We start from the raw sequence: 23,957 nt of genomic DNA on the forward strand, positions 1-23,957 counted from the left end.
GATGTCTTTGGCAAACACTTGAATGACTCATTTATGAAGCCCTCAGTCTGGAGGTGATATTGTGTTGGTTAAAAAGAACACTTTTGTCTTGTTCACAATACTAAATGTACAGACATAACCTGATATTTATACTTTGAGGAGTACAGCACCATTCAAAAATCCATTTAAATGGGACACTTTAACTCCACTGTTACCTTCGAATTTACTAACATTTGTTATCAGTTGGGGTCATTTTAACCCCAGCAATTTAAACTTACAGAAAATGATTATAATAGTAACTGTTAACCAAGTATATGTGTCAGGTTTAAGCTGTTATGAGGGGCGAAACGTCTTCTAAGACGTATAACTAAGTCCATCTGACCTGACTCAATTTCCTTGAGATCTTGCAGAAATCACGTTTTTCCCTCCCAAATGTAATTTATGAACTGGGCTGTTTTTATGCTGTACATGTATGTTTTGTGATGATTGTAAATGTCTTCTCATAGTACCTCAGTGCAATCCAAAACAACTAAAGCAAATGTGTGTAAAATGATGACATGTGTTATATGTTTTATACAGCTAAAAAAAAAAAAAAAAAAAAAGGTCTGGGGTCCAATTGACCCCATAAATACGTTAATGATGTATTTAGAGGCCTTAATCATTGAATGGGGTCAACCAAAAGATAATAGGGGGGTTAAAAGCAAGTTCACCAAAATGGGGTGTAGGTGGGAGACCACCAAGTTTCTAAATCTCTGGTCTTTGATTTCACTGCATGATTCAAAGTTCAAAGAGTAGAATTTAAGAGGAAAATGGAAAATGACAGGTATACCTCTTAGTTTAGTTCTTTTACTGAAATGCTGTATTCAGTCTTCGCTTTTCTATTAAATGTGGCAGGTGTTGAATAGGATAAGGTGGTTAATTGTGTAAAAATAATGATGAGTGGGTTCACAATGTGACGAGACTGGGGGTGATGGTAATAACGCGTGATCAAAGCACTCACAAACTCTGTGTGTGTGTGTGTGTGTGTGTGTGTGTGTGTGTGTGTTGTATTATGAGGTCATCCTTCGTTGGCGCATGCGCCCTAGTCGCTCAGAAAACGAATTTCGTTCTTCGAATTTAAATCAAGTGCCGTTTGCTTTGAACCGGGGGCTGTGGAGCCCGCAAGCCATAACACTGATATGTAGCTCAGTTAAACACCTACTTAAAGGTAACGTTGTATACCTTTATTCTTGTTTTATTTTTTCACGAAGGCGGATTTGTCGTTATACTCTACGGGGACAGTATGAACGGCGATAACTCATTTGTGTTGCTCAGTGGATACGATATTGAGGTAAGTCGCAAGCAGCCACTGTGTGTCGCTAAGTAGCTAATGCTGGCTAACTGTTAACTCAGTCGCTAACGGACAACAGCTATCAAACAGAGAAAAAATACGACATATCCTAACTCGGTAGGCAAGCTAACGCTGCGTGTCTAAGTAGCTTGAGTGAACTGCCTAGCGAGAGTAAGGTTGACAACTAAGGTAATGACACATTTATCGTATGTAAAGTTATATTAACACCAACGAACAAGCCTTCCGGAATAGAACAAGTCCCTAGGTGATAGTATTCAGCAGATAAATTCAGCTGGGGGCGGCCTGGAGGTGGGTCTAGCTGTTCAGGCCATCTTGGTTGGCAATAGGAAGACCCGCCTAGCTAACGTTAGCTATGCTAGGTAGCGAGCTATGCTATATCATTAACAGTTGGGCCGTTTGTCAGCGCTTGGGAGCTTTCCAACCGGCATACCGGGGCGAGCATATCCGGTTGTGTTAACAGCACGATTTTTTAATCACTCAGGGATGGACACTGGATCTCAAAATGGTAAAGCTGATTAATTCAGAGTTAATTGACATAGAAACGTTTAGTCGCGGTATGTTAACGTCAGCTAAATCTAATAGAACAGAGGTAATTATTAAAAACAGATATGACGCATTAAGCATTTAGTGTTAGCCAACGTCAGGCTGGTTTAAGGATTAGCTAACGTTTGCTAACTGGCTAGGTGTTAGCTCTGATCGCTTGAAAGCTAACAAAGAACCATTGCTCCTCCTCGCTTTGTATTGGTGGATGTTGCCATGTCGAATGCTATAATGATACGTATAATAATTGGAAACGCTGTGCATGTGTTGAAACGCTGTGCATGTAAGTCACAATTTGTCTCGAATAACGAACTCGTTTCATTATTTCGTTACGTTTCCTTTGCCGGGCTCCTTTTGCAGCGGCCAGGTTTGGTTTCATATTGTGGTTTTGCCAGCGTTGGTAATGGCTGCAACAGCCATGTATTATGGAGCACACGGATGTCTTATACGTCAAGTACCTAATTAGATTGTCATCATTGCAAGCTTTCATGCGTAAGATACCACATTAAAAAAAATAATTACATTTGCAATTTCAGTCATGCCAGAATAACACCGCATTTAGCCATCCACGGTGAAATAATAAATTTTATCGTTATATGTGCAGGGTTAAGGTAGACTGTACATGCTTAATGGAGAACAATTAGCCTACGTAGTTATGCAGGTAGTATTCAATAGCGTTTCAGTCAGTAATAGTTTTCATTTCTTGCTTGTGATGGAGACTTTGGATTTAGAAATGATCATCTGTCAGCTTGTCCATTAGTCGTTTGTGGTTCTTCAGAATTGTCTGAACTTTTGCGAGGTGTGTGTGTTGGTGGAGGTTTTGGAAAACATAGCCGTTTTGTACCATACTACTCACTTTGCACAGTAAACATATAAGTAAGTTGAATGGGCACACGCATAAAATGTAATTATTTTAACGGTGGTGTAGTGATTAGGGAAACTGCCAATCAAACTTGGTGTCCATGTTTAAGTCCCCTTGATGGCAAGTATATGCACAGTCTAAGTGTTTTTGAGCAAGACACTGAATTCGTATTCTTAATTCCAGAAGTACTCTTTTGTAGCTCTGCAGTTCACAGATTTTTCCTTTAGGGAACATCAGAATATTATAAATACATTCATGTGCTTCAGTGCAGAATAAAGAATTGGCAGATGGAAAGGGCAGTCTGTGTAGCAAGTTTTGTCTGAGGCACTAGACAGTGTCTTATAACAATGTTTTTGAGCAAAGCAATGTTATTAACCCTCTTGTATACTGTAAATTGTACTTGACAGCATTTAGGCTATGCTCTGACAAATCTTGTTTATATTTGACATAATGTTGGTTACTCTTATAACATTTCTGGCAGCATTATGCCCATGCTCTGATTATCGTTGCATGGGTCTTTTTGCATATAACCTAAGCAGAACTGTAATGCCTCCATTGCTGTGCATGTGACATAAATTATTCATTTTCTGTATATTCTTGTTTTCTCTTGCAGTGAAAGTGGATTTGAGCATATCTGGAGTCTCTGGCCAGCTTGCTTTTGTCTGCAGTGAGGATTTTGGTGTGTGGAGTGGGCTGTGCCTCTTCTTTCAATACCAGTGATTCCTTATGCTTAATAGAAGTTGTGGCCTGTGTCTAAAAGGATGGATGGTGTGGATTTAAAGAGACTTGTACTTCAGCATCAGCACTCTGTGTTTTGCTGTGGTGTTCCATCTTTTTCCATTTACAAAAGAACACCTCCCATCCTACACCAAGACTCTCTTCATTCTATTTGTAATGACTGTCTGTGATCAATAAGAAAAGGCAGTGGGAAAAATAAGGAGCTGCAAGACTTTTTTTAAGCACAGATTGATCCTGCTCATCTGAGTTTGCATGGCGGACGAGGAAGTATTCTTATTTTAATTTTTCAGTCATTGTACCCACTCACTCTTTGCGTGGGTGGTGGGATGTCGGAAAAGCCCAACGACAAAATGGTGAAGTTCCTGGCTCCCCCTCAGAAGAGTGGAAATGGCACTGGGTCTGGTTCAGACTCGATGGTGGGTGAACGGCTGCCGACCGAGGTGAGACGCCGACACCACACCATGGAGCGTGATCGGTCTAACCCTGAACACCGCTTTTTACGCCGCAGCGTCATCAGTGACTCTAATGCTACGGCGTTAGACCTCCCTTTACCCAGCAAGATCCCTGTCCTTGCACCACAACGGGTTCAATTGCATGAAGTTGTCTCCCAGAGGCAACAGTCTGGTGCTGTTCATGTGCCACGGGTTGAACAAGGTGTAGCTCGGACTGAGGACTCTGCAAAGAGTGGAGGAGGAGGAGGAAGAGACAGAGAAGTAGCAAAGGTGGATGTTGTGCCTTTAGAGCAGAAGCCTGCTACAGTGCAAGACATCTGTGATGGAGAGGTGGCGGTGACAGCCCACGCAGCACTGGGCTTAACTGCAGAATTGCCAGGTCAAACCGAACCTGAGAGCACCACAGAGGGGAAGGTACATCACGAGGGAGAGGAAGGAGAGGGGGAGGAAGAAGATAAGGACTCTGCCAAGGCCCGAGCAGAGGCTGAGCAGAGGGAGGCTGAGAAAAAAGTGCAGGAAGACATTGAGGAGGCAGAGACCAAAGCAGTGGGAACATCACCAGATGGGCGTTTCCTGAAGTTCGATATTGAAATCGGCCGTGGTTCCTTTAAGACCGTCTATAAGGGCTTGGACACTGAGACCACAGTGGAGGTGGCCTGGTGTGAACTGCAGGTACAAAATTGCAATAAGCATATATTCTCATTGTTGCTTTACTTCTCTTTGCCACACCTATCAAAAGAGCTTTTTGAGAGCTTTTTCTCCCTTCTAACACCCCATTAGTTATGCTTTCTCTTCAATGTTTTGTTTAAGCTGTTTTCTTTTTTCATACACTAAACCTAAGCCTGAAGGAGTACAGTCAAAGTAATTTTCTTCCTTACTGTGACCTGAGCCATAGCCTCTGTTATTTCCCTTCTATGAGGCATAGCTAAAATTTCCCGTTCAAAACTGTTTCTTTTTATTCTTTGTAAGCAGAGAGTAGCAAAAAGTACCTATTTCCCCATTTTGCGTGTGTGCGTGTGTGTGTGTGTGTGTGTGTGTGTGTGTGTGTGTGTGTGTGTGTGTGTGTGTGTGTGTGTGTGTGTGTGTGTGTGTGTACACGCAGCTCAGTGCATTTGTATTGGTTGGTTTTCTAAGGAAAGAAAAAAAACAATACCAGAGGTAATCTAAGCTCCTATAGTTTAACTCTTTAAGTGCTGGTTTGTATGGTCAGCTAACACCTAACCAGTTTCACAGGCCTTTCCTGTTGGATTTTTATTTATTTATTTATTATACATCATTGGCAGTAGTGAGAAGTTATGCATTTGTGGTGGTGAAAGGACAGCTTATTTAATTAAAAAATGAGTAAACAAAACACAGTAGCCAAATCATACCTGCAATAGAACAACAATGAGATAGAAAGACAATGTCTGGCATAGCTCACCAGATATTTGTCAAGCAAAGGTGAGGTGAGTTTGTGACAGATGTTGAATATTTCAAATGACCATTAAATGTATCAGAATTCTAAGGTTCCTTTGCAGTGACACACAATCATTTGCAGTTAGATAGTGCCAAGCTGAATGTGTGCCACAGCAGAATTGTTGAATTGTTTTCATCGCTTTACGTTGAAATCTCCCTTGAAAAATATTTTTGCAACGTCCCTGTGAGATTCGTCCATAGAACTGTAATATGAATCCTGCATTCAGTTCTAAATACTTGGCATTCAGATACAGGTTTGTTATGTTTGAATACATGTAGCCCAAGATGTTGCTTTGTATCTGCTTTAGAGCAGTACTTGTGATTCTTTTCAACAAGCTTGCCCATGCAGCTTTGCTGACTGTCCAGTAAAAACAGCAACATTGCCCACAGCAAGATTTGACCTGATTCACCACATGCATGTTTGCTTTTACTGTCACGCTTTCCGCTTGTTATAAGTGACAGAGACATCACACGGCAGCCGACATAAGCATAGCTGCACATGCTCACGTGGTTTCAAAGCAATGTGGAAATTACAGACTCGTGCCCCTCCCCCTCACATTCATAAGATCTGGTGCTTGCTCGGTGCATGCCTGCTCTGAATGCTTGTGTGAATGTAAAATGGGTCAGATTCCTGGCCGAGGAATTTCTAATCTTCTGTGTGAAGGAAAGTGCAGCAGACTGGCCTGTCAATGCCCATTTCTCCCCTCTACCTTAACTATCCATTTAGCCCCCCCTCCCCATTTATATATTCCTGTCTTACCCCCAACCACTTTTTAAGCTTTACTCTCTTGCTACATTCTGTTTTCTCTCCTGTCTGCATCAGCTAATGTTGATGCTTACTGCAGCATAGTTACTGTTGTCAACATTGCACGTTCTCAGTATCTTTTGCTTTCTTTCTGCCAGTAATTGTGATATCACAGTTATTATTATTATTGACTAGTTTGTAGTGTATTAGATGCAGTTAGCGACATTTAATTTTGATTGATTTGCGGGTTGGGATTGGTACAACATCTTTGTGCAGTATTTTAGTTTTTTATCATATAGAAAATAAGTATTTTTTTAGGTTTCATGTGACTTGTGAACAGTCATGGCCAGTGGAGAACTATTTGACCATACAGAAGAGGTGTAATTGGTTCTCCAATGTCATATTCATCTAAACCTGGATTAGGATCATATGCCATTGTGGTGGGAGATTGATCCAGTTGGATGAGCCCATTAAGAGTTAAGTTTTTAGAGCAGGATTAGAGCCAGCTAGCATCATGACCTACTGATTATTACTGGCACTCCTGTTAATGCCTATTCTTATGGTCACTTGGGTTGTTTTAATGGGCATGGTCCCTTTTTAAAGTGTTTACACATGTGTTGCATGGTTGCTTCTACTCAGTTACCTTGCTTGTAGGCCAATATACATTAGCAGGGGGGAATGCGCCTCAATCCATCTTTACCCTGTCAACTCGAGAGATTTTCTTCGCTAGAAATCCGTTCAACTTTACTTAAGAAGCTAAAATCCCCTCTCACATGGTTGTTAAAGCTGTCCCATGATCACTGTAGTACTAGTGCCGTTCTACGCATAACCACTAAGGGAATTGTCACTGCTCTAGAAAGTTAACTCTCTCTCCAGTTTGTCCCCTTACCAAACCTTCACTTTAGCATTTCAGTAGAGTGGGACATGGGGCAAAGTGATCATTACCACAACATGTATGTAATTTTATTTCCGTCCAAATTTACCACAGTGGGCATGGCCTTAAGTTTTATGAACTGCATGCCAGCACCAGTAACACTTCCAGCGTCTTTTATTGTACCAACAACCCCAGGTAAAACTAGTCCCATCTGAACTGATATCCCTAAGATTTTTCGGCAAACTTCTGCGTGCATTACTGGTCAAGCCATATGGTAGTGGACCATCTGCTTAATTTTCAACTGAAGTCAGTGTTCACATAAAAGTGAGATCAGACCCAAAGTCTTACCTTTGTTCCAGTTGCAGCCATGCTGCATTGTAATTTTTTATGCATATCAGTGTCAAGTTACATATTATGTATGGTATATTTGTGATCTGATGATGTGTAAGTGAAAGAAACAATCATTTTGGAAAATGATGACTAACAATTCTTATCTCATTAATGTTACATATGTCTTTTGTTAGAAGTTATGTCATTCACATTGTCTAGAACAGGTTTTTTTTTCATTCACTTTAATAACCAGGTTATTCTGCTCATAATGAACTGTCATGTTAACAAGAAACCAGGTTTCCATAATCTGGTTAACGGCTTAAGCGAAACCCGGTCAACACAGACAGATTTCTGCTAGAGAAACCCGATTACTGTGCCATGTAAACCCTTACTCAGATTTCTGAATAGCTTTTTTGGTGTGCGCATGTGCAGGGAAAGACAGCAGATAAAGAAATTGACACAGTAAACACATTGTACAATGCTCAGGAGAATAAAAACTTAACCATTTGTCATGATCGTTGAAGAATGCTAATATCAATTTTATGTCAATGCTACTACTGACGAACATGTAAGAAAACACATCTGCTGATGCCTGCTTTGACCCTCTGGAGTGATGCAGCCAAACTCTGAAGTCCCCACAACAAAAGACTGGCTGACTGGTGTGTTACAACAGCTTCACACAGGCTACAGCACAATTTTAAGTGATTGCTAGGGCTGAACAAGTAATCAAAACATTATCAAAATCACAGTAGTATGACCAAGTGCAATATCCACAGGATCTGCTGCAAAGTTGCCCCTGCCTATCACATAGCCTATAAGACAACAGGCTCCAGCCCATATCACATGGTCATTTTAATATTTGTTTTCTGTGTAATAATAATAATAATAATAATGGCAATAATGATAATAATAACAATAATAATAATATGTTTTGTTTTGTTTGTTTAATTTTAGCATATTGTTCAGTCCAAAGTGATCACATATCCAGCCTTAACCCCGTTACTCACAGTTTGCTGGTCTTGTGTGCATGTAAACGTTGTCACTGATCCTGTCCAAATAAGGTTGACTGTTAAAGGCAGGAGTTCATCTTATTATTTTACCAAAGGTGTTAATGGGTCAGTGAAAAGGTTAAGAGGTAATAAAGTGTTTCAAACATTATTATCACCCATACTCAGTACCTCCAGACCATAGCTCCAGACTTGTTGTTCTTACGAATCCCTTGGCTCTTGTTACTTTTTAGCATTTACAATAAGCCTACTCAGTTATGACATATTAGAGCCTCCATACAATGCATTTATACAGCTTTCCATGTTGCATTGCTTCCAGTTAAGTGGTATTTATAAAGTTGTTAATTTTCTCATAGCATAACAATTAAATGACTGTTTACTGCAATAAGATATTAATGTAACGTCATAATCATGTTTATTAATCCATTTTCAATTTATCAACACAAAAAATTTAAATATAATTTTGGTGGCTTAGGCATTGTGAAAATTCCATTTGTGACTGTTAATACAAAACAAAGTAAATGGAGACTCAGGTAGTGTTTTTTTCCTGATGATTGATGTTGATGAGATAATCAGTGATGCAGAAGTAAATCGGCCTCGTCACTTGTTTGTTCACTGGGACTCCAGTGTGGCTTGGAGACAACGGCAGAGGAGTCCGTGCCGTGTATGCTAATGAAACAAGTTTGACAGGTTTTCCTTCATAAACTCCCTTAATGTTGTAACAGCATAATAAAGTGCAATGTGCAATAAAGTTTTAATGTAATGGCCCTGGCACATTCAATCTGGAAGCCATCTGTCCACAATTGTCTAAGAATTTCTAGGCATCCACCCTTTTCCACCCACCCACAAACCCAGTCACATTTGTTTCGGATCTCATGTTGCAGGCATGTTTGAACAATAAGTAGGTCACTGCGCAGGGGAAGCGGAGGGGAAGAAAGAGGAATAAATTTAGGACCCTCCCCTTTCTCAGTTACTCACCCATCTTCAACCAACCATGTCATCTCCCCACCTCCTTCCTTCCCAGTATTGAAAGATGAGGAAGAGAACCCCAGGCATCCTTTGGAAGTTATGGAAGCTGCCTGTCCAGCTGGCTGCCGGCATCCACTGGGAGTGGCAGGCCATGCCCAAGTACTCTTATATGGTGGCTTTTTGCTGATTACTGTTTAACATGAGTAATCTTAAAGAGATACTATAACAGTTTGAATTTTAATTTATTGTATTTCTTCACCAGTTACATCTCAGATTTAGGAAGAAAAAATCTGCAGTAGCGCTAAATGGATTATTGGCATTCATTTTAAAAACCATGGTGCACCATTTGCTATGGCAGAAGATGTTCTGCCATAGTAATTTGAGTAAATTAGTTTGACAGTTGATGCTTTTTTCATGTAATTGTTTTCTAATCAGGCAATAGTAGAAAGCAGGAATGACTAAATTTAAAATGACTTGGATTGATACTCAGCAGCCAATCTCTCTAATTACTTGTATCAGCACTGAAAAATTGGTTATTGCTGATCCTCTGTTCATAATTTTCATTACCTAGAGAAAGGCTTATTGCTATCACATTGCAATCACTTGTAGACAAGGTACAGTTGTTTCAGATTAACAAATTCTTTTCCTCATGTTTTTTAACTCCATTGTTGGAGGAACAGAATCCTATTTGACTTGGGTTTCCTTTGTAGCCACAGTAGCTGTAGTTGCTGTTTTTGCAAAGCAGTACTTGACAATGTCCAACTGTATGCAGGTCGACAGTGTCTGACCCAATCAGGAATAACCCACCTTAAATCATAAGCCTGTTAGCTGTTGGCATGGAGCACTAAAACATGTAAGTAAGGATAATAAAAGCTTGTGAGGACACAACAGGGTGGACTGACCATCTGGAGCAGCAGGCGTTTTCACCATGGGCCGATGGACCTGTGGGCTGGTGGTGACTGCAGCAGCACTGATATAAAATTTAAAAAAGACCAGTGCTGTTTAGCAGGTCTGCAGCAGATTGACTGGTTCCTTACTAGTGTTTGTGTTCATTGCATCTTATGATTCCATCTTTTTCACCCTGCCACTTTTATATCATAAATTGATGTTGTTACATTTAACCTTTCATATGCTGAGCGGACAGTGACACTGTGCTTTGCATAAATTCGCGACCAGTCAACCAAATGAAAATTATGCTGCCTACTGGTGCCTGTCTTAAATATCAGAGTTATGAGTGAATTATGCATGTATTACATGAATACAAGGATACATGTGACAAAGAGAATCAGCATTTTTTTTTAATGATTATTCAGTACAGAAATGTGTTTTTTTTGTTGTTGTTGTTTTTTCCCTCCCAGGGCAAAGAGCATGGAAACCTTAATTAACTCATAGTGAAAGATTTCAACTAATAAGCTATATGGCTAATGATATTTTGTTGTACATATTTTTTATATTGAAAGTAGTGAGTTTGGGTGATGCATTTGTGGTGAGGTTACCTTTTCATAATATTGAGCTATTAGTTATGTAACAAATACCGATCATCTGAAAGTGCATTAGGCTGCATGTTTGCTTGTTCTGACTGAAAGTCACCCCATTTGTTATTTATAGCATTAGGGAAGTGGCTACTGGGTAATGAAAGCCTTCTCTGCTTTCTTATTATCAGGCATTTTGCAGTGTTGCTTAAATCAGATTATTTCTGGACTTGTTTACAGTCAAAGGCTTTTATACTTTCTGTTTGGTAATGGTTTCATATTGTGCAATGACTTTTTTAGTTTTACATTTTTGTAAAGAAGCTCCTTCATCAAATGAAGAAATGGAGATATGACTTCTGCCTTTTGTGTAGGGATCAACTGATATTGATTTGTCAGAGGTGATACCGATTAATTAAGGATACCAGTAATCAATATTTATGTACAGCAAATTTGAATAGAGTAAAATGAGAGGATCATTAGTCATTAGTGCAGTCATTAGTAACCATTTTGTGACCAGCAGCCACTGCACTCTATCTCACTGTGCTCAGGCAAAAGTTCAACCTGCACCCACATTTCTCTCATCTCTGTTGTTGAAGCCATGCTGCTGTGTTTTGTGCATCCCTAAAAACTGTCTAATTAGTAAAACGTACAGCCTACTTGCTGTAATTCTTTTGTGTCTTTTTGACAGAGAGGCAGCTGCATCAGTGTGCTGTCTGGGTGATTCTCATGTTGGCCATAATGTAACTCTAGATTATGATATCAGTTGAAAAATTACATGATAATTGGCCAATCCCTACTTTTGTGTTTTTTGTAAAGTAAAAGCATAGCTGTATATAACATTTAAAGTGGTATCATCATGGTATTCACGGAGTGAGTGCCTGTAACTACCAGTTGTGTAGATAGATAGATATACTTTATTGATCCCAACCAGGGAAATTCTGGATGACTTGAGCTTCCATCAGCCCTAAGTTAATAAATGAGGAGCATGAAATCATTTTGTATGCTAGTAGAAATTCTTTTTCTTGATTGATTAAGTTACAGTGGATAAATAGGTCATGTTTAGATGTTGTGATGTGAGTTTGCTCATACTCTGTAGTCAAATGAGATGGAGTACTCTACTTGACAGATGGTGGGAGATGGCCCCAGTCTGTCACCTCTTCTCTGGCTGACAGCTTGTCTCACAGTACACCCTATAGCTCAGTGATCTTTGACTTCTGTGGTCATATGTCAGAGCATCCACAAAGACTTCTGCACGTGGACAAATGATTATTAAGATGAACAAGCTCCATATAGCTTTAATGAAATTAACTGGCAAGTATCAGTTATTTTGACTTCTGCTTACAATCTGTCCATACATGCTACATCACAGCCGTGACTTTTTTCTGATGGAGACCATAAGGCTAACCTCATGCTACAAGTAAATAAGTGAAGTAGAGTTTGGAGTACTTTTTACTACACAGCTATCATTGATTGGGGAGAGTAGCCTTTATTTAATATTCCCTCTTGGCTTTCAGGCCCATCAGCAATGACCCAGATCCCAAACCATGTTTACCCAGAGGGCTCTATCTAGCCCTGTGTGTCAGCCTCAGAGCAGTGACCTGACAGAGCCAGCCTTTGGCATTATCACAGGCCTTTCTCACTCTGTCTATTTTTAGGTTCATTGGGTTATTCATGATGCTCTTTTCCTAGAAGTTGTGTGATGTCCTCCATGTTGCTTATACTGTAGTTTACAGGAATTTCACTAGATTCACAAGTCAGTGGGTGAAAACACTACATCTCTTTGTTTTTATGAATATGTTGTGAGACCTCAACTCTTCTTCTCCTTAGCAACCATGGAGTCTGCCATGCCCTTTTTAGCTGAACTTTTGTTGGACACCCTGTTTCTGTTCACTTCCTGTCACTCGTGTTGGAAAGCGCTGTGGATGGATGAGGAATTGCTAATTCATTTAGTAGAAATTACAGCAGATATATGTAGGCTATGTGGTTTGTTTGCATAATGGACTCTGTAGAAAAAGAGCTTCTAATGCTACATAATAGATGAATGTTCGCTTGCTCTTAGGACATGGTGTCGTACGATAAATTCAAAGAATAATCGTTAGAATACTCAGTTACTAAAATAATTGATAGTTGCTGCCCTAATTCCAGTTCAGTTCATACAGTTAGCCTTACTGTGTATTATCTTACAAAGTGTGATGCCTCTGAATTGAAGCAAAGAGAGTATATGATTTTTAGCAGGGGGGCTTAAAATGTCAAAGTGTTCAGTGCCCACTCTGTTTTATGTGACATCTAATTTTTAATTTCCATTCACTATTCAACATCAGCTATGCATATTGTCACACTCTCACTTACTATCATACACATGTATTTTGTACTCATAATCATGCATTACTGCATTCTCATGCTCTCTGTCTTTCTCATCACATTCAGAGACTCATTCAGAGACTCCACAAGGACAATGTATCATGTTAGCCCCAGGGCATGATATATTACAGAGGCAGCAGTGGCAACAAAACTATTTAGTGAGCTGACTCATTTCTAGTGTGTCAGACAGTGCTGCTGTGACTCATCTGCAGCTGCTGTTACCCTGTGTGCCTGCCAGTTTGGATTTTCTATTTTCTGGATCTTTATAGCTCCACCCTCAGAATGGCCCTTAGATGATGTTTGCACAAATCTAAAAAGACTTTGACTTCTTCAAGCCCATGAAATAGCCTACATGGCGCGCCTTAGTAGGTTCTTGGAGTTGCAAAGGGTCATCGTATGTTGTCATTGCAAGATTGTACATTCCTGGAAGGACTGGTGAGTTTAGGCTCTTGGTCCTGCCTACCTGTGAATTCTCCCAGAACAAAGTATGTGGTCATCCAGTCCTGGCTCGTACCGAGTGATTCAAGGAGAAACTATTAAACCTGAAATGACCATGACCATGTACAAATAAGCCACACACGTGAGTATTTGCAGGTTTAGTGTCATAGGCTCTGAGATAAGGCTCTTCACGTGAGCTTGGTGGTGGCAGTTTAGTTGTGTGTTTACTGAACTCTCATCTGATCCACTTGTGCACTCTGAGGTTAAAGAGTTTCTCTGTCCTTACTAGGGTGGTTTGGTTGGGGAGGAGATTAAAGGAGCAGCTCTGATGTGATGGCCTCAACCCCTGACTCAAGAAAAGGGCTTTGGAGGCCACTCATGGGGCCCCAAATAACTTTTAGTGCTGAAATAGAATGATCAATGATCTTGATTTAAGCTGTTCAATGAAAATAGAGCATTAACAAAATACACAAGAAATAAACGGTGAATTAAATAAACAAAGTCATAATAATTTGACTATACTGTTGATTTGGCATTTTTTTACGTAGCCTACACCAAAGAATTAGGCTCACTATGTTGCTCTGCTCCGCAACCTGGATGGGGGCAGGGAAAATTTTGATAATACAATATTAATCTGATGATGATACAAATATTAACTGATCTTCTAATTTCTAAAGGTATTCTTTACTGCCTAAAGGAGTTTTCACACAGTGTTTGTTGCATAGCAGGTATTTAGAATCCTTGGTCTTCCCAGATTTCTGTTTTATGCCTGTGGCAGTTTTCAAGTGACACCAATTATCATGTTAATCCACACTACACAATTTGATCCATAGTTGTAGAATTGTCATTATCAATTACTTGCACACTTGTCCACAGAACACTGCTTTTCAGTGTTCTGTCAGAGAAAATACATTATATACTGCATAGTGGAACACATCAAGCCACGTTTTTAACGCCATTTGTATGTTACATTGATAAAATGGAAATGCACTTATGCACTTAGATATGTATCCTTTGTAAATGATTGGAAGTTAGATTTTTTTCAATATACAATATGTTTATATTGGCTTGTTCTTACAGATGAACTTTGCCATTTACTCGTATTGTGATTTATTTATTATTCATTCACAAGCTGAATTGGATGGCAGTTTTAAAGCCTTATCTCAAATTGCAACAGTAACAACAGTCTGACAACTCATATGGACTTGTAGTAGGAAGAAATTTGTTTTCAGTCAGCTCGGAAACTAGGTGTCAGCTGGGTCAGGTAGAAATTCTTCAGTCAGTACAGGAGTTTTGCTTTTGGTGGTTTGGAGCACAGTAAACTAGGACAAGAGCTCTCATGACTTCCCCACCCCACCCCCACCCCCAGGCTCACGGCTTGTGGCTGTAAATGTTGCGGATGTTTTGCATTACTGTTTCCACATGGTGTGCAGAAAGAGAAAGGGGAACCACTGGCCTATTAGATACTTTGAAAAGTAGGTCAGTTGGTCCAAGTGCAAAGTTGGTCGTCCCGTCACCTCTCACCCTCTCATCCCTGACAGTGCTCCCTCATTATTCCCCTCACCTTCTTCTAAAATGCCTCCACACGTCTCCTTTCCAGTAATCCTTTTGACTTCTCTAAGTTCCCCCCTGAGATTGCAACATTCAACTTATAACCTCAAAGTACCTCAGCTAAGACTGCAGTTATCTTCATTATCTTTTTCCTCAGGGGATGTCATTCTGTGGAAAGTTTTGTATCCCCCCCCCTCTCTCTCTCTCTTTGTTATTTGGGGCGAGTCATTGGGCCCCAAATAACTTTTAGTGCTGAAATGGAATGATCATTTTTAACCTGTTCAATGAAAATAGAGCATTAACAAAATACACAAGAAATAAGTGGTGAATTAAATAAACAAAGTCATAATAATTTAACTGTATACTATTGATTTGGCATTTTTTTACACACACCAAAGAATGAGGTACTCACTATTTTTCACTATTTTTTCATACACACACACACACACACTTATTCTCCAGTCACAATGGGTTGAATTTCCTGTAAAACTTGGCTAGTTGCCAGGTCTCTGACTAAAGGGAGGTTTTCATCTGGCTGTATCGCAAGGTCCTCGGCTGTGGTTGGGGATTTTCTGGCTTGGCTAACTTGTGGGTTGGCTGCTCCATGGTAAGGCATGGTGCAAATGTAGGTCACGCTAGGAATTGCTCAAGCAACTTGAGAAGGGTGGAAAAGATGAAGTCTGCGCACATGCCAAGATTTTTTTGTTAGACCAATCTAACAGGTGTTATTGTTGCCAGGCTATTCCTACACTGGTCAGTTTATGCAGTGTTAAATCCCAGCAGACAGACAATGCTATCAGCTTTGCTTGTACTTCACTATGATTCATTGTCGAACCCTTCAATTGCTGGCATTTGTTGATTCTTATCAGACACAGAAAGCTCTGTTCAGATTATAGACCTTAGTGGACTTAGTAACATGTAAGAGCAGTGAAATAGCTTTGCCATCAGCGTCATGCTAGTATCAGTTTGTTTCAGCATAGCCTTTGAGATAAGCGAAGTCCATGTGATGGCCTTATAGTAAAGAGTGAAGAGATTTGTGAAGAGGTCATTCCATTCCACCTGACGTATTGTTTGGTTTGTCAATTTTGCATAGCCTCTACTAGTTTCTCCATCTTGGTAATTGTGGCGCTTTCTCTTTTTTGATTTGCTGGGAAACTAGGCCAAAGCTAGACACATTCCTCTCATTTCACAGGCCTGCGCCAGCGAAAACAGGGCCTCTATGCCCCAGACTATGCACAATTCTGTCTTGAGTGTATGTGCATCTGTGTGCTGAAGACACTGTATATTGCACTACCCTACTAACTGAACCTAGTCATTGGAAATTTAAAACCCACACACTGTTTAAAACCCACACACACATTCAAATGCTGACTTAAATCTTTAATAACTTATCTACTAGCTAAGTGTTTAAGGGATGAATATTAAAACTCTGCATTATGTCAGAAATTAGAAATGAGAAAGTGTCAACCATTTCTTATTTAAATCCTCAAGTTACTAACAGTTATTAGAACCTTTATTATTCTTAATTATTCAGCATAATACTGTTACAGTGGTAGGCTCTGTGTGGCATGAAATGCTAAGATATTTTTTTTCTGTCCCCTGCAGGATCGTAAGCTGTCCAAGTCAGAGCGGCAGCGGTTTAAGGAGGAAGCGGGGATGCTGAAGGGACTACAGCATCCCAACATTGTCCGATTTTACGACTCCTGGGAGGGCCCGTCTAAAGGCAGGAAGTGCATTGTGCTGGTCACTGAACTTATGACTTCAGGCACTCTCAAAACGTGAGTCTCACATTACAAAACACACATCCTAAATAATGCACATGTGCACAGGGCACATGTACCTGCATGATCATGACTGAAAAATCGTTTTGCTAAATGTAACTGTTCTGTATCTCAGTACAGTGAAAATACTCATTGTAATTCCCTGAAACACTGAGCATGGTAAGAACTGCAGCACATCAGATAATACTCGAACCAGCACACGTAGAACAAAGCCTGTTAATGCATTACATTAACCAGCAGTTATAACAGAATGAGTGTAACATATTTTACATCTTGTAAGAATTAGAATAGTGTAAAAATTAATTTGTGAAGGCCAGACATGTTTAATTGACATCGTTACTCAAGACAGAGGTATACACAAAACAATGAAAACTGTATAAAGTCTAAATATGAATGTATGATTCAAATAGAAATGTTGTGTGGGGAATCAGTGAGTACCTTGTTAGCAATCGTTCCTTAAATCTGATTATGTACAATCCTCGCACTTCTCTTCTCCTTTAGATATCTGAAGAGGTTCAAGGTGATGAAGATTAAAGTGTTGAGGAGCTGGTGTAGACAGATACTCAAGGGGCTCCACTTCCTACATACCCGGGCTCCTCCCATCATTCACAGAGACCTTAAGTGTGACAACATCTTCATCACGGGACCAACAGGATCTGTTAAGATAGGAGACCTGGGACTGGCCACACTTAAGCGTGCATCCTTCGCCAAGAGTGTCATAGGTACGACTCCAAAGTCACTCCCACCTCCTGTTCCCACTCCTGCATTGGGACAGTACCTCTTCTAAGGTTATGATGTTATGTTAACACTGAATGATGGTGTTTTACTGTGACTTGCTTTTCTGACAGTGTGGGTCAAAAACAGACCACAGCGTTTCAGCTGTCTCTCAAACCACAGCTCAATCGGAGGCCAGATATTGTGGCAGTCTTAGGCAGATAACCACAAGGCTTTTTCCCTTTGCACTCACATAGCAAGTCTGTTAAGTTTGATTACTGCACAGAATCTTTCTGTTTTATGTTTCTCTAAAAAGGCAAAGTTGTTGTTTTTTTTTTCCAGACATCTACTGAAAGTAAGTAGCGCCTCAAATTTCTCTTACTGTTAAGCATAAATATCATTCTAATAGATGTCATTGCCTTATATTTGCAGGCTAACCTGGCCAGGGCTATTCTGTCTTAGACTGGTCTTTGTTCTGTGGTTTGGAAATATGTGGTCTGTTTGCCAGTTATACCTATAATGTTTAACGTCTCTTTCTATGGGTTTGCCTCAACAGGTTTTTTTGTTTCTTTTTTTCATTTTTTTTGCTAGTGTACGTGTCTTACTGTCTTTCAAAACATTACAGGGCAGCAGAATCATTGCACTTCAATTTGTGTCCAGGGAGTTCTCCCCATTTTCTCTTTACCAGCTTTTTTTTTCTTTTTTTTTTTTATCTTTCACACTCTCGGGTATGTTCTTAAAATGTAGGCTCTAGCTTCAGCTGTGCCCCATTCTGCTGTATGGAATGAATAGGGTACTGCTGGTCATTGAGTAAGTATGAACTTTTATGGGCCTGGTAAGTCTGACAGTGTGCTGTGACACACCTCCATTTCAAAAACAATTCAATTCAAATAACAGCTGAGTTTTTCTGTGTAAGACCTGAGATTGAAGACAGAAGTTATCCATTAATGGATCAAGGCTTGTGTACAGGCACACACTGCTGAGTTCAGTAACTAGCTATGGGATCTGCTTCTCTCAGCCTTGACCGTAACGCTTTCCTTTCACAGGTCAAGGAGAAACGGTAAGTCACACATCCAAAGGTGAGTGTGATTTTTTTTTTTTTTTTTTTAAAGGGTAAATTTTACTTGGTTGTAAGGTCTTGACACAGGTTACTTCCATAGCTAGTAATATTTCTAACTCAAAGATCATTGGCGTCCCTTTGAACAAATTAAACTGCATTCTGGTTTGGATAATATTCTGCAGTGCTGGCACTGAAAGGTTGTAAATGACTCACTTTGGCTAAATAGTGTGCTCTGTACATTGGCTTCCTCACATAGATCTTATTACGTCCCAAAATGTCAAGGTCTTACACAGACAAACACGTGCCTCTTTCTCTGCAGTCTAACTGAGCCCAGCTTCCCCTCCTTTTTTGTTTTCTGTCCCTTTTTACTTTCCTTCCCCTCTTCTCTTTTTTTCTCTTTTTTTCTCTCTTCCAACTCTCTTCTCACAGGTTCAACTCTCCAGGAGATGTCAGCAGGCTGGTCACTCTTCTTCATCCTCCTCTTCCTCAACCCCTCATGGGTTAGAGGAGCAGAGGGGCAGTGGGTTGTGAAAGGCCCACTCAATCAGTCAGGGAGTTCGAGAGTTCTGAATAGTTGTTTTGATTTAAGGTACCCCTGAGTTCATGGCGCCTGAGATGTATGAGGAGAAGTACGACGAATCAGTGGATGTGTATGCCTTTGGAATGTGCATGCTGGAGATGGCCACCTCAGAGTACCCTTACTCAGAGTGCCAGAATGCTGCACAGATCTACCGCAGAGTAACCAGCGTAAGTCTTCTTTTGCAACCCCCCACGTCACTCCTTCTCTCGTGCCCTCACCCTTCCTCTTTGCTGAGAACTGAGAAGGCTAGTGTTCCCCTCTGGAATAAATTCCTACTCACATAGCAGACCTGCTGTAGTCACCTGAGTGCCTACACATCTTTATCAAGCCCATATTGGCTTTCTGTTTCTCTGCTATTCTGTTTCACCTTTCAATGTCAGTTTATTTCTTTCTGCCCTCTGGCCATTGCCCTTTATGATAAACCCTCCAGTTTACAACACCCTTAAGGGAAAACGTAACTTAACACTAGCAAACCCCTTCCCCTCTTGCCTCATCCAGTTTTTCTCGCTCTGCCCCCTGATTTATGGTGTAGGTGTTTTAAGTATGCAGACCTGAGGCATGGATGATAGATAATGGGGCGTGCCAGCACAGTCCTGCTATTTTTCAAATAGCTGATAACTGAGTCTTGCGATGGTGCAACAAGGGCAGTGACTGTCACAGAAAAACACAAACTTTTACACACTGTTTTATTCATACAACAACTCATACTGACTCGCCCTAGAATTGCGTAGTCATTGATATGATTCATATCCTTGCAATGACTCATGATTTGCTGCAAGAGTTTCATACATACATAGAGGTTCAACCTTTCTCACAAGTCTTTTCTGTAAAATGGGTCTTGAAATCTGTGCTTGATTGCATAGAAGGTGTATATTTTTTTTTTTACCCTACTGTTAAATATAAAATCCTCTAGGTAAGTGCCACAAACAGTAGGGGAGAGTGGGGTAATTTGTGCCAAGGGGCAAGTAGTGCCACCCCTGTTATCTAGAAAACCATAGAAGAAGTTGGTCATGTGACCACATATTTTTGAAGAGGCATCCATTGCACTCATCCTACAAAGAAGGGAGACACATGGCTTGAAAGAAAAGCACATTTAAGTTCAAAAAACATTTTTTGCCCTCCAAAGTAAAATTTCCATGATCAAGGTTTTTTGATTGCTGTCTTTGAACAATTATAGAAAACTTTGAAAACAGTTCACACAGGTTTTAGTACTTTAGTAAGCTACACCATGAGTCTATACAGTTAGCATGATGTTAGCTCAAAACAGCTGGGGGATGCATTTTTTTCAAAATGGTGGGCTTGGGGTAATTTGTGCCAAAGGGCCTGGGGTAAGTTGTGCCACTGCCACTGGCAATACTATATATTACTTTATTGTATTTTATTGTTATTGTACATTGTCTTCTTACCTTTCATCACTAAAACTATTCAGATTCAGATGAAGATGATTTGCAGATGCTCATTTTGGAAGTTTTATTTTGTTCTGGGTTTGTGTTCATGTGGCGCTCGGCCTTGTTATAGAAAAGTGGCCTGTGATCTTGTTAAAATAATAAATAAATGTTAAATAAATAATTTTATATTGAATTTGTTTTGCTTTTATATAGCATTATCATTTGTGAGATTAAAATGATCTGTTTTACTTCAATTATCAATGGCACAATTTACCCCAGTGTATTCTCTCTAATGGCACAATTTACCCCACACCGGGGGCAAGTTGTGCCACAAAACCACTTTTTTTTCGAAAGCTATATTTCTCAGACAGTTTATATAAGATCCAAAGTGATTGTTCCCAGGGATGCACAACATCTTAAACTATATGTGCATATTTTAGTTGGAGGCATTACTGTAATCCCCTCGCTTTAAAGGCACTTTAAGTAAAAATTGGCACTATTTACCCCACTCTCCCCTATATACCAGGCCCAAATTAACACCATTTACCTACCAAATGCAGATAAATTTGGGTTTGGCGGATAAATTGGAGTCACCAGCTACGTGGCCTTTAAATAATTTGGAATTACAGCATAGGGTCAGGTATATATCACTGTTTTTATGTGTATCACGATGTCAGTCAGTCAAATCAAAGCTGCTTACTATTATTTGGTGCTTTCTAGCTTTCTACGCCTGTCTATGCCTGTCTGTTTTTGCTGTAAGAAACATCTGCATTACATGTTATTAGAGATGTGTTGACTCATTTCCAGTGTTAAACCACCAAAACGAAAATATGTAGGCACAGAGAAAGGTCACAGAGGCTGGTGTTGCTGCGAGAAGTGTCATCTTAATGACGCAGGAGCCCTGAGATCCTGGCTAAAATATGAAGTTCAAAAACACAGTTTGTAAATAATACGTAATGCAGTTGGCTGGTAACAGATATTTTTGGCTGTTAAATTTTCCTGCCATTGGCAGATGAGCTAAACTAATTCTGGATCCTGAGTATATAGTACAGAGTACCATACACTGTTGACTGGCATAAGAACACTAACTGCTATTGTAGTGTTGAGCTTACATTTCGGTAGAGTCACATGCTATTGTTTAACAGTTGTGGTCCTTAAGGAGATGTGCTGTTGCCCTGTCTGTTTCTCCTAATTCCTATGGCACCAGGCAGTCTGCTGCTGCCACATCACTCCCCACCAGGCCTGCTCCATTATCTTACGCCCTCTACTCCCTAAGAGTTGTCATGCTACCATCTTTAAATACCACCAGGCAGAGAATTCATCTTCCTTTGAATATTATTTGAATGGATTGGTTTGGATGTAAAATTTCTTGGAAGAAACCTGTTGCACTGTACATTGTCACACATGTTCCAAATCAAATAAAAATCCAGGATTCAATCAGTGATTTAAAAAGAAAGAAAGAAAATTACAGATGAATTCAAGGGTGTCATTATGCCATTCCGCGGGGCTGTGACATGAACATGTTCATAGTACTGGCATAGAGTTTCTGTCAGACGGCAAGTACATCAAAAGGTATGGGCCAGTATCCAAATTAAGTAAAGGCTAAAGGAAAAGGAGAGTCAGTCTCATGCGCTGTTCTCTGTTTCCTGTAGGGGGTGAAGCCAGGCAGCTTCGACAAAGTGGCCATCCCTGAAGTGAAGGAGATCATCGAGGGATGTATTCGCCAGAACAAAGATGAGAGGTCTGGATCACATGCAGTTATATTATATTGCTAAGGCCCTTAATGTTATTAGAAATGTCTGACACCATTTGCATTACTTTTCTCCCACAACTTAACACAACTCATTGTTGGTCTCCCTTTCTTAGGTACTCGATCAAGGACCTTCTGAACCATGCCTTCTTCCAGGAGGAGACGGGGGTGCGTGTGGAGCTGGCCGAGGAGGACGATGGAGAAATGGAGGCCATTAAGCTGTGGCTGAGAATTGAGGATGTGAAGAAGCTCAAAGGGAAATACAAAGACAACGAGGCTATTGAGTTTTCCTTTGACCTCAGCAAAGATGTGCCAGAGGATGTGGCTCAGGAAATGGTAACTTTGACGTAATATGCTCCAAACAGTAGACCTTGAGATTAAAAATCCAGCACCAAGTTCATAGCTGTCACCAGTAAAGACTTTGTCAAACTAAGAGCTGAAAATTAGCAAATGGTTTGTAACTTAGTCTCTGCAGTATTCAGTGCTGAATTCTAAAATTTGTGTCTTTATGTTTCAGGTTGAGTCTGGCTATGTGTGTGAAGGTGACCATAAGACCATGGCCAAGGCCATAAAGGACAGGGTGGCCCTTATCAGTCGCAAGAGAGCACAGCGGCAGCAGGTGTGTCCTTGCTTAGCATAATGACATCTAATGTTTTCTGTTTAATATTGGCTCACGTGCTTTGCTTGTGCTAACTCAGCATGAGATCTAGGTGACTGTGCTCTATTGTTCAGACGTTGCTTATTAATGCATCTGGGAATTAATAAATTTGCCTTTGATTTAATTGAAGGTCCGAGAGGACCAGGAGAAGCGGAGGCTAGAAGAAGAACAGCAGGGTCAGTTACTGGCGTCACAGCAGCAGTCCAGTGCTGAAGTCCCTCAACCAACACCCCAAGTAGTGCAACAGCCTGCTTCATACGTCTCACCACAGCCAAGCCAACAACACAGCCAGCAGATTGCTCCTCAGCCTGCATCTCAGCAGAACCTTCAGACCACCAACTACAGCACTCCTCAGTCAGCTGGTACGGCACCTTGCGTCTCCCAGCCAACTGGCCAGGTCTCAGCTCCAGTTCAGGGTCAGAGTGTGGCTCCTGTCCAGCCAGAGGCTGAGGAACCAGAGGCTGACCAGCACACTGGTGGAGGTTTGTATCAAAGATGATTAATAGTCAAATAGAATGCTTTGTTATTTTAAGATGAATACACTTGGCAACCGTCATCAAATTAACCCTCTTTTCCTTTTTATCCCCACATCTTCTGGTCAACCAACTAGCAGACAGACCACCGGGTTCTTCTGTCCTCCCTGAGGCTCAGCCTGGTCAGGCTGCAATGCCCTACAACTCTCCTAGTCAGCAGCTTCAGTCCCACGTGTCATATCCTCAAACACAAACCGAGCAAATACAACAGCAACAGATGCCAGTGGTGAGTCATGCCAAAATAAGATTATAATTTAGTGTCTTGAGTAAGAGAAGCAGATTATTCTCCCTTTGCTTGAGTGCTCAAGAATAAAGCCAGTGACAGGCTACATTTCCTTTGTACTCATAGAATTTCATCATCTGTTCATT

The 23,957-nt window shown here is 40.4% G+C and overlaps 1 protein-coding gene across 11 annotated transcripts in view; it reads left to right on the plus strand.

The window, feature by feature from the left end:
* Window positions 1–1,072: 1,072 nt before the first annotated feature.
* The window catches only part of LOC115360174 (serine/threonine-protein kinase WNK1-like), a 33,782-nt gene continuing 10,897 nt past the window's right edge, over window positions 1,073–23,957 (plus strand). For 5 of the 11 annotated variants that reach the window (XM_030052860.1, XM_030052867.1, XM_030052869.1 and 2 more), the window contains exons 1-10: window positions 1,073–1,309; window positions 3,346–4,594; window positions 16,730–16,902; window positions 17,407–17,627; window positions 19,269–19,426; window positions 22,300–22,388; window positions 22,514–22,733; window positions 22,915–23,016; window positions 23,186–23,537; window positions 23,666–23,814. In XM_030052860.1, coding sequence (XP_029908720.1) covers window positions 3,797–4,594; window positions 16,730–16,902; window positions 17,407–17,627; window positions 19,269–19,426; window positions 22,300–22,388; window positions 22,514–22,733; window positions 22,915–23,016; window positions 23,186–23,537; window positions 23,666–23,814 — 2,262 coding nt within the window. In that variant the 5' untranslated portion in view covers window positions 1,073–1,309; window positions 3,346–3,796. Of the gene's footprint in view, window positions 1,310–1,385; window positions 1,516–1,698; window positions 1,836–2,079; window positions 2,154–3,345; window positions 4,595–16,729; window positions 16,903–17,406; window positions 17,628–19,268; window positions 19,427–22,299; window positions 22,389–22,513; window positions 22,734–22,914; window positions 23,017–23,185; window positions 23,538–23,665; window positions 23,815–23,957 lie in introns of those variants that run through there. The other 6 variants (XM_030052866.1, XM_030052862.1, XM_030052864.1 and 3 more) reach the window with 6 other exon arrangements.

Source organism: Myripristis murdjan, chromosome 6 (genome assembly GCF_902150065.1).
Source record: "Myripristis murdjan chromosome 6, fMyrMur1.1, whole genome shotgun sequence".
Classification (NCBI taxonomy): Eukaryota; Metazoa; Chordata; class Actinopteri; order Holocentriformes; family Holocentridae; genus Myripristis; species Myripristis murdjan.